Source organism: Corvus kubaryi, unplaced genomic scaffold (assembly GCF_017639235.1).
Source record: "Corvus kubaryi isolate FWS band 111438036 unplaced genomic scaffold, C.kubaryi_AGA036_p1.0 split3-73, whole genome shotgun sequence".
NCBI classification, from domain to species: domain Eukaryota; kingdom Metazoa; phylum Chordata; class Aves; order Passeriformes; family Corvidae; genus Corvus; species Corvus kubaryi.
Genome location: NW_024582091.1, coordinates 44,649,099 through 44,663,269, shown reverse-complemented (window position 1 = coordinate 44,663,269; position 14,171 = coordinate 44,649,099). Strand labels below are relative to the sequence as shown.

The 14,171-nt window shown below is 38.0% G+C and overlaps 1 protein-coding gene across 2 annotated transcripts in view; it reads left to right on the top strand.

Annotated features, from left to right (window-relative positions):
• The window catches only part of PDE7B (phosphodiesterase 7B), a 172,453-nt gene that overhangs the window by 52,508 nt on the left and 105,774 nt on the right, over positions 1-14,171 (top strand). For both annotated transcript variants that reach the window (XM_042016248.1, XM_042016247.1), the window contains exon 3: positions 3,459-3,519. In XM_042016248.1, the coding sequence (XP_041872182.1) occupies positions 3,459-3,519 (61 nt within the window). The remainder of the gene's footprint in view (positions 1-3,458; positions 3,520-14,171) is intronic.

Genomic DNA, 14,171 nt, shown 5'->3' with positions numbered 1-14,171 from the left:
AAGAGCTTATTCTGGCTGGGGTATATAAACCCACCCTGTTTATTGCTACATATCTCAAATCCTCCAATGCAGCTGGTGTGAGCCCAGGCATGCTGGAAATGGAAACCCAACCTATGAATGATCATGTAATACCAGAGAAGTAACATGAGATGAGTTACTGCATTAGTACACAGAGTAGATTTTCCATCCGTTCTCTGCATGAACTTTTTCCCTGTTAGTTATGCCCTGCTTTGTTGCAGTTTTATTTACACTGTCTTGGTACAGGGCTTCTTGCAGATGACTGCCCATTTTCCTGTGTACTCCTCATAGTATCTTGCAAAGTGGTCATCTTGGTTGAAAGCACCCTTCTCCAACAGAGGCTCTCCCTGTGGAAGATGGTGTCTGTGCCTTTCAGTGTTTCCCTTTTCAGACAAGTGGTACTGGGCCATCATAGTCACCCAGGCTGGCTTCAAGCTCTCCAATTTACTTACCTCACTAAAGGACCTGAGTTCATGCCAAATTTCTTCTGAATTCCAAGTCCTTTTGTCCCTATTCTCATTTTTCACTTTATTTTAAACTCCACTTTCAGCTGCTCCATGATTCAGTCTCTTTTCCATGGGGGATATGTAAGTTCCATTCTAGTTTACTACATTGCAGCTTGTGTAACAGACTCAACATCATGGCATGCATTCAATCTCAGAAAAGGGAGTTGAGAGTAGATTATTTATTTATTTATTTATTTTCTTATATAAATTTTAAAAAAAATTTCACATGTGTAATGAACTGCAGGCTGCAATTCTATGTAGAAATACACCTCTATTACTGAAAATATTATTCACTGAAAGCACCTATGCCTTCCTTTCCTACAGAAAGAGATAAAAACACAGTCTAGTCCAGAGTTCAGTTATTTAAAATATGTGAATGTAAAATGAAGACTCGGAGGGTTGAATTTTACTTGTATTTACCCATTTCTTTGTTAAATCTGACCAATTCAAAACACAAAAGTTCTTTTAAGATTTTCAGCAACAAAGGCTCTTGCACTCCAGGGATATGAACACTGGTAGTACTATTTTCAGCAGGGCTGCCTCTGTGAATTCACCAGCCTAACATCCAGGATTGCATATGGCAGAACCAGTCCAACCAATACTGTGCTGGGCCCAGCCATGAAGCCCAAACTGAGATGTAAATTATCCCAAACTCAGATATGTCTGAGGTCATTCCTCCTTCTCGCTCTGTTTTCTGACTGGCTGAAATTAAAAAGTAGAATAACCAGCAGCTAATGTCAAATTCCTATTCCTTCTCCCTAATAGATCCTTTACTGACTCTATAGCCAATTTAGATGTTTTCAGGAGGGAATGAGCAGCTGCTGTAAGATTAGTTTGGAAATGGATTGGGTCTGGAGAGACTCTTGGCCACATCTCACAGTACCAACCACAATGTACTAGCAGGCAGAGCAAACCTAAATCAGAAAAGGAAGTAAGCCAGTCCAGGAAAAGGACAGAGGAAGCTTATCCAACCCTGGAAGGAATTCATAGTACTTGTGGCAAAGTCCCAATTTAATCCTAAAGATTAAATCCTGAAATCATTCCTCGCTTCTTGTTCATGGAAAACATTTGCTAACAGCAAAAATGTGCAAACAATTCTATTCTTTGGAGGAGCAAAAGTGAGTTCCTGCTGTATTTCTGTGTCATTTTACACATCCAGGATCCAACTAGGTATTTTTCAGATGCTCTGAGCAGTTTGTTAACAGTTTATTTTCCATCCCATTGACATGTACCTATGAACTTTTACCAGCAACAGAAATTAAATTGTTGCAGAAGCTCTTTCTCCTGATATTTCCAGCTGCCGTGGTAGTGGTGAAAAATCTCCTAGGCTGACTGTTGTAGTGTGATTTTCAACCAGTTCTGTGGGCTGTAGGCATAAAGGGAATTCAGATAAGGGTGTGAACTTGTATACAGTTATCTGAATCTTGCTTACAAAGCTTTCAAAGTTCATCCATCCTCATAATGGATCCCATGGGATCTTAGTGGGCTCTGGGGAACATCAGCCGATTTCCCAATTTCGTAACACTAGAACTGGTGAGTATTGTTAGATATTGTAAGACACCATTTGCCAGCCTGAAATGTGATGTTTATGTAAATATGTCTGGAACATACAATACCTCTGAGGGACTGAATTAAAAATAACCAAAGGTTTTCACAGAGCAGCATAACTCCAGGGGTGAGGTGGGCAGTGAATTTTTACATGCTTTCTTCCATTCGTGTTTGTCTAAGTATGCTTGTTTGAGAAGAAGCAGCTGGGAGACTTCTGTGAAAAGATGCCTATATTTAAGCATTCTTCTTAGGAGAATAAATATCAAGTATCTGTTTCTCCTGACAGGGAGCTGGTATAAGAGCATTAGTAAAATCAACTTTGAAATGCAAGGTTTTGTTTTTCTTTTTCAATGTTTCAGTAGTATGTGCTCCCACCTAGGAAGGTTAATACAGGCATCTGTTTGCTCTTTTTAGATGTACTGATATATGAAAAGACTCTGTGTGGGACTTGTGTTTGTTTATTTGTGTTTATTTCAGTGTGAGGGAGGTGAAGAGTCTTTTAAAAATAGTGAGTTCCAACTGTGTTGTTCATTTATGAAACTGCTGCTGTGTTTCATCTTTGATGCTCTGAGGTTTTTTACTTACCTGAGTCTTTGTAGGTTTTAATATTTGCTGCAATGACACTTTCATTAATTTAAAAAAAAAGCAAAAAAACCCACAATACTAATAACTTCACCATAGGTGCTGAAAAGGAGAAAGTACATAAGGGAGAGAAAGAAAGAGGAAGGGAAATGGACAGCTCTCAGTTATTTTTCCAAACTTTACTCACTCTGCTTTTATTCCCATTTGGTCGTGGACACCAAAACAGTAAGTACATAGATAAGGAAGTATAGACCACTTTTACCTATAAAATATGAGGCTGTCCTTAAGCCCTTCTCATGAGCTTTGAGTGTAGTGATATGAAACTGAATCTTTCATGTAGCACCTGAAGAAACCACTACTGAAGTTAGTGGGATCTGTCCACTGATTGTCTTTAAATTGAAGTTCAGTGAGACTCACAAGCACACCAGTTATGTTTCTCCTGGCAGCTAAACTGACAGGCTTGTCTGCATAAACTCAAAAATGATATCTTGTCTTTGAAAACAACCCAACACTTCTGTATTCTGTATAATATTCTGTATTATAGCTTAAGACAGATCCAAAGGCAATAGATGTTACCTTGAGTTTTCTTCGGTGAACACCCTGGAATACAGTGTTGATCCATCCTGGCTCATTAGTGATAGCCCTTTTTTTCTCAAACTTTGGCTACTTGCAAAGACTTTCATTTTGATGTTTTTACAATGTCTTGAAAATTTCTAGTTCCAAAACATAAACAGAGGTATCAGAGGATGAGGACGGGGGTACTATCACAGAGTCTTTAATGAAATATATCTTTTTTTTCCCCAGAGGTGCGGAGAAATCTCATTTGATAGTCCTGACCAGAATGTCAAATGTGTTCGCATGCTAGGTAAGAGTCTCTTCCCTTTTTTATTCAAGTGTGTATATAGAGATATGTTTAATTGGGAATATCTTCTCAAAATTACATGATAATGACCATGATGATCCACAATGGCGTTTACATAGCTCATCCACATGTAGTCCTCATTAATATATTCTTTATGGTGAACTTTCAACTATTTAAATGAAGTATGTATACTCCAGTAATGTCCATGTGCATAGATGAAAATATAGCTGTACCAGCACTGTAATTGGAAGCTCTGATGTGCTGAAGTCCAGAACTCAAATTCAAAAGCTGAAAATCTGGACTTCTAAAGACAGTATTAATTCCACAAGCATGTGTCAAAAGTCTCTAAATCAGACCTTCAGCTGCATCACTCAGGAAAAATTTCAGCCACTGTGATTTTACAGATTTGCACTGGTGTGGCTTTGTAAAAATGACTGTTAAGTAGAAGTGTCTATTCTTTAGAAACAATACAGGAATACTCTGCTATGTTGCATTAATTTCTGTGACCAATTTTATTGTGGTTGCTTGTTTAGTCTACAATGCTAGTACTGAAACATTAACAGTATGGCTAGTATTACAGTGAAAGGCAGGGAGTAAATGTCTAAAAACCTAAGAGATAATGTTTACTCAGAAAAAAAAATGAAATCAGAGGACACTTGCAGATTAAGCTTTAAATTCTGAAGACCTTTCACCTGCCAGGGAAGAGATAAATACATGCTGTAAATCAGAGCATTGCATCTAATAATGCGAAGAATGGAAGTGCCGCAATTTTTTAAACTGCAACTGGCAGTGTCTAGGAACTTAATTCCCATCTGGGTGCATAGCTGTGCTCTGTAATAACAGATTATGTGGTTTGCTGTTTATATTCATTAAATCCTATTGTCACAATAGACTATAATTGCTGCAGAGGAAATCTGTCATGCTTGTAGTGCACAGATCCCAACAGATGAACTGACACAATGGGCCATAATGATCTGTTACATCAATGATCCATGGTTAGAAGTTCTTAATGGAACAAGCTGACAAAAAAAGATACACTTGTGATCCTTTATCATGCCAATTATAATCTACAGTGTAAATACAATTGAGTTCCTAATACTCTAGTACTAAGGAAGTTATATCCATGCAAATGTTATTATGCATTAGGGGGAAGAATGGGGGATGGGAGAGAGGAGAACAAAAAAACGCCCTTCTGTACGGGTTCGTTCATCATTTTATTTGGCATTTTTATAACAAGTCAGTCCAAAATTGGGAGTTTGACATCGCTCTTAGTGCAAAAAATTCTTTAGGAGAAGTGAGAAGAACAAGATCTTGTTTCCATTACATATATTCTTACCTATGTCTTGCAGTATATACACGTACAAGAATGAGAACATGTGCTGTGCTGTGTAAGGAAACTGCTAGGAATGGAAAAATGACTCCAAGAGCATATGCCAAAGGTGTAACTGATTCTCAGAGGTTCCATCTCTTGTATTAAAAAATATTTTGCCTGCTATTGTTATTTTTCGGTGTACCTAACAAATTAAGGACTGTAGTGTCATATATAATACAGAATTTTACATTTCACCCCAAGGTATTCCAAATCATGTACAGAGCTGAAACTATTCTAAGTACAATTTGTATATTCCAGAACTGGCTCTGTAAGAGGTGTGGGAAGAAGAAACTATCGAGTACAAACACAGCAGAAACTATGGTTTCTCTGAGAGTGACTGCTGGAGACAAGCTCCGTTGTCCCAATCTATCACAGAAGTCTGTATGGTGCTGGTGGTGCTGTAAAGCCAGAGGCTGTCCATTCTGGACACCTCTCCTTTCATACTGAACTTGCAGGGAAGAGCAGGAGCGAGAAACTGTGGATCCAAAAAGGCCTGAGACTTTGTGTTGAATGTGTCATGTAATGCCCAATCTCATATTTTACAAGGGAATTGAATTTCCAAGAGAATGCAACAGGGTTTGTCACTGATCAATGCAAGGCTGACATTATTAATGTCTGTGGGTGTAACCAGTGAACAAAGCACAGCGTGCCTTCAGAGAGGGACATCTTTCTTGAATACTCCATCTTTGAAATATGCTGAAACTGTCCTGCTGTCATTTAATGTAATAGTGACACAGTGCTGACAGAAATCCAGAGGGCAAGTCCCAGCAATTGCAAGAGGATAATTACGCTAGTAAGAAAAGAAACACAGAAGCCTGGAGTACTGACTGTATTTCTTCAGGGATCTTTGATGCAAGATCAGTCCATATTGAAACTGCACATTATCAAGCTGTACTGTAAAATGGTAGTAGCTGGTTTTGTCAGAAGATGTCTGTATCTGCTTTACACTACTCGTTCTGCGCTAGCTTCAAATTTAAAGTTTTTCAGAAGTAATGCTAGGCTTGCCATTGAATCCACATTCCTTGAGGTAACATGGATTATGTGTATGAAGTTCTTTTTCTATAAAGGTTGAGGAAGAGGGGTTTGCAGTAAAAATCTTATCTTCCTGCTAGAAAACAGTAAATAATAGATAAAAAAATGCCAAAATGTTTACAATGGCTATAGTGAAAGAAGGTAACTTTTCAAGGCACTGACTAGATATCACTCAACCTGAGATTAAGAGCATAGGATCAGCTTAATGCCTCATCTTTCAGCATCAGAGTGATGGATAGTTATAATTCAAGTGTAAAAAATAACTTAACAAAATTAAATTGTCACTTAGCAGTGTTTCCTGTTATAATAGATAACAGCTATGTGCCCTGACCAGAATATGTTTAGCATTAGTGTAATTATCTGTACTAAAGTCTTTACAGAAAATTATGGTCTCCCTCTTATTCTTTATATTGTGCTTGTTTCTTTACCCTTTTTTCTGTGTCGTGATTTAATCCTAGCTGGCAACCAAGTACCATGCAGCCACTCACTCACAGCCCCCCGCAGCAGGAGCTGAATCAGAAAAAAGTAAAACTTGTGGGTTGAGACAGGAACAGTTGAATAATTGAAACAAAATAAAATATAATAATAATAATAATCATAGCAACAATAATAGTAGTGGTAATGAAAAAGAGAGAGTGGAATAAAACCCAAGAGAAACAAGTGATGCACAATACAATTGCTCACCACCTGCTGACCAATGTGATCTACAGTTCCCAGCCAACACACACACACACACACACACACACAAGTTTATTTCCTTATCATGATGCTGTGCAATATGTGCAATATGGAATATCTCTTTGGCAAGTTCAGTGTACCTGCTCAGTGTCAGAGTATGGGAAACCAAAAAGTCCTTGACTTAGAACAAGCACTACTGAACAAAAACTGTTAACATCAGTATGTTATCAACATTATTCTCATGCTAAATTAAAAATACAGCACTGTATCAGCTACTAAGAATAAAATGAACTCCATCACCAGCTAAAGCAACACAACCTTGATAACTGTCACAGAAAAAAGTTCGTCAGTGGCCCACCTTAGCCTTTTGAAGACCTGAAGTGTTCAGATCCTAAATATATCACAGCTTTCTTGAGTATGGCATTGGATAAGACTTTGAACCCTGCACATCCATTGTCCTTTGAAAAATGGGAAGATAAGTGCTTCCTCACTTCTTAGGAAGAAGAAGAAGAAATTTATAAGTACAATGAGAAGCTGAAGTTCTACAGTAATGGAAGTAATGAAAATACCACACTGTCAATAGAAGTGTGTTATCAGAAGTTTCTCTTGAATCTCCAAGTCTGCCAGGAGATAATGCCAGCTCATCAGCACTTCCAGGGCAAGGAAGAAAATCTGAACTGTTCTGCTTAAATTGGAACTGTTATCAAGTTAGCGAGGGCACTTGGCCATGAAAAAATTTTCTGATAATGCTGAACAGGATGTCAAAAAACTCTTGCTTTATGTTGTATTCTGGAATTTAGAACCCTGGACTCCCCATGCTCTTTACTTAAAATGAGTTTGACTTTCAAAATTATAATTAGCACAAAAATTGAGGTTATAGAAATGTACTCACTATGTAGTTATCAGTCTAGAGATTCATATTATGAAAGGCAGAAGGGAACTGTCCCTCTCCCTAGAGCACCCACTGCTACTTTCAATGGCACAACCTGAGGTTAATTTTTCCCATATGCAGACAGACATACTCTGGGCTCAGACATGACACAGTATCATATCATGCAGAGATAATTGGGTTAGTTTGCTGTGAAAATTGCTGGTTGGATGCCTAAGCTAATTAACTCTGCTGGGAAGAATTGCATACGAGCTTGTAAGAGTCCAAAGTTAAAGCAACTTTACTGGTTCTCACTTCCTTAGCTAGCTCATCCAAGGCTAACTCAGTAACCTCCACATGGCAGAGCACTGAGTTTTAAGAATCTGTCCCGGAAAAAGTAAGTTCCCTTATCTAGCTCTAGGACTAGTACAGAAGGAAAAAGGTCTGCCAACTAGAAGAGAAACTTCAATTTTTTTGAGAGAGATATATATATATATATATATATATATATGTGTATATATATATATATATATGTATATATATGTTTTGGGGTTTTTTCTTATCCACATAATTTTGTTTATATAAATAAATACCTGTTTATACAGAAAATAGGCAGTTGCACCCATCACAACACATACAAATTAAATTATTCCTTTGGTTTTAATCTGTTCAACCTGGTTGATGATAGTGAAGTAAGGGGGATGGATGATAAGTGCCAATTATTACATTACTTATTTTGTTACTCCAGCAAGCAGTCTTTCACCACCAGATTTAGTCTTTACTCCTTAATGAAATGCTGGGTAGATTTTGAAGAGGTCACATCTCTTGCTGGCAAACTCTGCTGTCTGAAGAAATTCTTCCAGGGGAAATGTGAATTGCCCTCCTTAAGGAGCTGGTTAGTAAGATGAAAACACAAAGCTTCCAGACACCCCATGGCAAAAGGCTGAGGTGCTTTCTTTTCATTACTGTAAATTCCACGCAGACAGGAATGATGTGGCTGAGTTTTGTTTCCCATTTGGTGCAGACTTAATCCTTGCAAAAGCAGACAGATGAATCCTTGCTTGGAATAAAAGTAGTTTCCTCACAAATAGCCATTTAAAATTAATCAAAAACAACAACAAAAAAGCCATTATTAAAAAAAAAAATTGAGGCAGTGCCACCTTTTTTTTTAATTCTCCAGACTACTAATACTTAACTTTGTTGCTTTGAGGCAACAAACTTTTTCATATTCCCTCATCCCCTCAAAAAAGTTGTTTTGTGGCATACTTTCACGATTTGTTGCCTATGAAGAGTTGTGGGTAAAGGAATCGGCATTTAGCCATGAAATTACCTTCGTGGATCCAACTTCGGTCTTGGTGGCTCTTTGCCCACAGCAGAAAACCACCACACATTTGAACAGAGTTGGCAGCCACAGCTTAAGAGAGAGAGACATTAGTGGAATAACAACTGTGTTGAGAGCCAGGAGAGAGGGGTACTGGCAAGGCTCTGGCTGGCTGGTCTCTGCCTTATATAACCATTGAAGGCACCTTCGCTGGTGGCGGAAAAAAAATCTATTTTAACTTACTTTGCAAAACTTGATCAGGTAAATAACCGTGTACCTTAATGGGTGAAAAAAACTACTGAAGAGTAATTAAATGTGTCAACTTTCCCTGCAGCAAAGGGAGAAAAAGAAATGAGGCATCTAACCAAATGGTTCTGCACTGATGAAGTTTTGCAGTTGTGCAAAGCTTCCTGGAGCCCTCGCTGACATCATTTGAAATGTGATCCTACATCTCTTGCACACACAAAACTTCTGCTGAAACTGATAGTCATGCATGAGCAATGCTGTTCTAAATAGCCAAATATATGGACTATTTATATCCCAGTCACTCAAAGGCTTACACGTGCACTTGACCTTCTGCAGACTAACTATTCTATCTGTGCAAATGAGATGCAATAAACAAATGAACTAATTTTTGTAAAATTAAGTGGTATATTTATGGGGAAAAGGCCCAAAATCTACAGTGACTAGCAAAAAATCCATACTTGTCGCTACACTGCCCATCAGGATTACTCAGAACTTCATAGCTGTCAGAAAGGAGAGGCTTAGGATGTCTGCTACAAAAAGATAGGCTTTTATTCCATGAGCAGCTTGCAACACAGGATGAAGAGAAGCAGGTTTTTTCCATTTATAAAGCAATGGTGTGAATGCATACAGAAAGACAAGCACCATGTCTCTTTTTGATATCCTGTTAATGTAGATACATTCGAATTTTAACATGTAAGTCAATGCTTCAAGTTTTTCACTTACATTTATACTCCAACTGCCACTCTCTACCAACAATTCATTCTGATGAGAACAGGATTGTATAGATAGGACCTATGGAACTGTATTTCTTCTACCCAGTTGAATAGGGATTTTCAAATAACTTCTAACACTTTTCCCTTTTTTATCAAAAATAACATTCCAGTATATTAACACAATTTAAAAATAAGACGTAATTCCTGATATTGCAACTGTAAATGAATTTTAAAAACACTGAAACAGGGGCTTATTGCTCCTTCATAACAGTTAAGACCTCCTCCTCAAGTTGATTGTATCTTCCTGAAATGCAATACTTTCTAAATCTCACCTGCTTACTCTGAAATGCTCATGACTTGTTCGCCATAGTGGTACAGAGCAGGCTAAAGACTTGGTGTATCACCCCATGCTTTATGTGGAAGGCCAAGATGACAGGCTGCCTATGTTGGAGTGTTGCTTGGAGGCAGAAAATGGCAGACCAGTGGTCATGAGACCACAACAGCAACTCCTTTGTCAAGGACTTCATGGTATACACACACCATTATTGTGCTACTTCATCACCGTGTTATGCTTTCAGGCTAAACAAGTAGGAACTCTTTGTCTTTACTACGATAGAATTTGTGCCTAAAGCCACAAAGAACATAAATATCAAACCCAGCTTCTACTTTCAGGACTATTTGATTAATTTGGGTAAGAAATGATTAAAAAAAAAATTCAAATTTCTGATGCCCTAGGAATATTTTAAAGAGCAGTTCTCTAATAACATCTTATTATTCAAGTAATTTTGATCTAATTACTATTTTAGGTAATTATATAGGCTGGTAGTTGAGTGACAGTGACCACCTGTTTATCCTGTTCCATCCTGTAAATCAGGTCAGACTGAAACTACTTCTCTTGCAATAGTCTACCTTTCAGAAGGGTGCTGAAGGAGACAAAAACTGGCCTTGGCCTTTTGAGCATGCACATAAAACACTTTTCTAAATGTAATTTATGGTTCTTGGTTTTCTATCACATAAACATTAACTTGAATCATATATAGTTTTATCCTATGTCTGAGCCTGGTACAGGAAAGAGAAGGGAGTCACTTGTAGAGAATGCAGAAATGAGGATTTGCCAGCATCTATATAATGTAAGCACAGCATGATGGCTTTCTGGAGAAGAGAGCGTTACTGTGTTGCCCACATCTGCTAAAGCCATTCATTTGGACCAGGAGATCCAGCTGAGATTCAAAAGCTCAAGAGATGATTAAAAAAGCCCTCCCATCCCCCAACTAGAAATATGCCAAACCCCTGCCTCTTCAGCTTCTCTTTCTATCAGAAAGGTTTTTTGACTTGTCTGAGAATCTCACCACATATCACATTTAGGAAAAAGCTACAGATTTCCAAGTCCTATCCAGCAGTTGCACTCAAAGCACGGCTACAAACACTTGCAAATTCTAGCGGACTGCAAAGCCGAGTGTCTCCCTTTTAGTCCAAAACACGCTGCAGACAGAAGGGTTGCATTCTGCTGCCCATTTATGTAATAATCTAGTGAAAGTTTAACCTTTTAATTCTGAACTTTCGTCATCCTAGTATAGTTAAACCTAACAGCACTCCCTTTTTTCTTGCCTACCAAAATAAAGGCAGCGCAGGTTGGGATTAAGTGCACTCTGTTTCATCTGTTGACCCTGCGCAAGGACAAATGCTGGGTATGACTCCAGGAGGATAAGAAATGGGCCCCCACATCTGGGGGAGCACACACGTGTAAGAGAAGAAGAATCCTGAGTTTTGTTTCACAGACATTTCCTTTTTTATTTTTTTTAACTAAGCACTTCTTAGAAAAGCAGAGGAACAGTGGCTTGATTGATTTACTTAAGATGATCTCATATGTTATTTCGTGGTATTTGTCACATGAGTTATTGCTGATCCCCTGTTGGAAAATAGATTTCAAGTGCCTATTCGCTCTGTTTCCTCACAGTTTGATTTTTCCTCATGCCTAACCTCGTGCCCAAACACGGACTGTATTCACGTAGTTTCCCATCTTCTTTGTCCAACCTGTTATGAGTGGGTTATGTTCACCCAAAGTACTTTCTGTACTGAAAATTGCTGTGACTAACCATACTGCTGTAATAACATTCTCTCAAAAGATGGGGAGGGGGGAAAGGAATTCCAAATTGGGGGACCAAATCGAAGAAGAAAACACTTATTCACAGTTTTACATCAGCCATCCCTTCACTATAGCATAAGTATAACGAAATCTCCAGACCTCAACTTTTTAAACTTAGATTTAAAAGGTTCAAATTTATAATTTGTGGTTTGAGCTCATCTCTAGCAATTAATCTTTGCCCCTTTAATTATTACTTTGTGCTACCTTGGAATTGCACAGTCTCTGCAATGTCCTACAGATTACTGTGTAGCTACGCTTAGTAAGAGTGATTTATGTCTGAGAAAGCCATGGAATTCCTGTGCTTTCAAGCACTCAGTTCCTGGCTGTACATGCTCATAAACTTCTCAGGTTAAGAAGGCATTTTCCTATATTCTTCTCTGCTCCATATTATAAGGATGGCTCATATTCTGGAGTTAAAATTTTTGCTGTTCTGAAATGTTGCTAATAATTTTACCATTCTTACTGAGAATTGAGAGTATAATATTTGTGGGAAATTTTTTCATCTCTATTATAAAATAGAAAACTACCAAATCAAAATTCTGCTGTTCTTTTGCCTGCTTATTTGGATAACTAGTTTTCCTTGATGGCTTTAGCTTCCTTTTTTTTTTTTTAATTGTTTATAATTAAGTGTCATTTCTAATTATAATCTGTTGTCTTCTTGTGCATCTCATACTTCTTAAAGCACTAAGTTGCTCTCTTAGATCATCCATTGATCATCAAACTACTTAAGCATGTATTTATATGTTCTCACTGGAGCCAAAATATGAGTAGATTGAAATAAGTTTGCGTGACAGGGTCAGTCACAGTGTCTAGCACTGTGCATGCTCAAGCCCTGATCTGATCCAAACACTTGAAGCTCTGGGCTTCTGAAATCATGGAGTGTGACTGTGAATATTGGTAGTAAATGACGGAAATTGTACTTAGCAACAAGAAACGGAATATCTGAATCACAGCTGGCTATGTCAAGAGATTAATGTATTTCTTACAGAAAAGTTCAGAGAGTTCTCTTACTGGAATTCCCTCACAGGGCATTCTTCTCACTCTGCAGAGGAAATAATGCTGAAGACAGTTGGGATGCAATTCTTCTAACAGAATGTCTGTAAACTTTAAGTCTTTTAATTTTAAAGTCTACAGCCATCATCTAATCATCCCTTTTGTAGCAGAAAAGAACAAGAAAGAGGTGCTTCCTTCAGACTTAGATCATTTCAAAACAGATGTCTAAAACTGGTCTGAGGAACCCTACTCAGAGACTGCCTATTTCTCCCCATTGACTCCTCAAGAAACTGAAGTGTGGATGTGAGCATTTGGAGGAGAATAATCTTACTCCTGAGGTGCAGATATTGTTTTTCCTAGTGTTCAAAGATCTATGGTTTAAAGTATAGAGTATAATAGAAAAACAGGCTGATCAACCTCATCTACAAGATAATTTATTGTTTTTTTAACATAAAATCAAGTTCTAAGTTTTCAGAATATTTGTAAAAAAGTATTTGTGGAAAATTGTTCTTATTAACTGAATTCTTTTCCTCATTGATTCTGTGAAGTCTTAACTTCTCTCTCTCTCTCCCTTTGGCATAGCTGCAGGACCTTTTCTGACATCTGAATAGCTCCTGAATTTGAGTTGAATAAAGTAAATTGAAAGCATGACAAAGCATTTTTCAAATGCTTACAGGATCCAGCACACTGTCCCATGGGTAGAAAATTCGACTGTATTGTGAAATCTTTAGTTATGAAAACTAAAATCTGCCAATAATGTGTCAAATATGGTTTTGATTTCCAGAACATTGTGAATATCAATCCACAGTAAAATTTTTAGGGAGGGTACTCTATAGCTCATTTTTGTAAAGAAAGTGTACACATTAGTGTTTTAGATCATCTCAGGAGTGTGTTCTTGAGAATCTATCCCAACATACCGCGAATTCCAGTTTGCATTGTGAAGCAGTCTTGGAATAGACAAACTGGACAATTTTCCCATCTAATAGAGCAAGCCCTGTGCTCTGGGAGCACTTCTAGAGCATTCTAGCTGCTAGTAGGCATCTAATCCATGGACAAAGATTAGAAGTAGTCCACACAAAATCCTCCAAAGCATACACAGCAGAGGCCAGGGCGCCTCCGCTGTGGCTGCTCAACTCAGCCAATTTGCTCTTTTCGTGCTCCTGATTCTCTGAACCTTGCCAGAGAGTCAAGACCCACTGGGACTTCAACCCAACCATTGCTCTAACATGCAGACTTCTGTATCCACAAATTACCTTCAGGACCATTCAGCTCAGTTAAGATTGAAC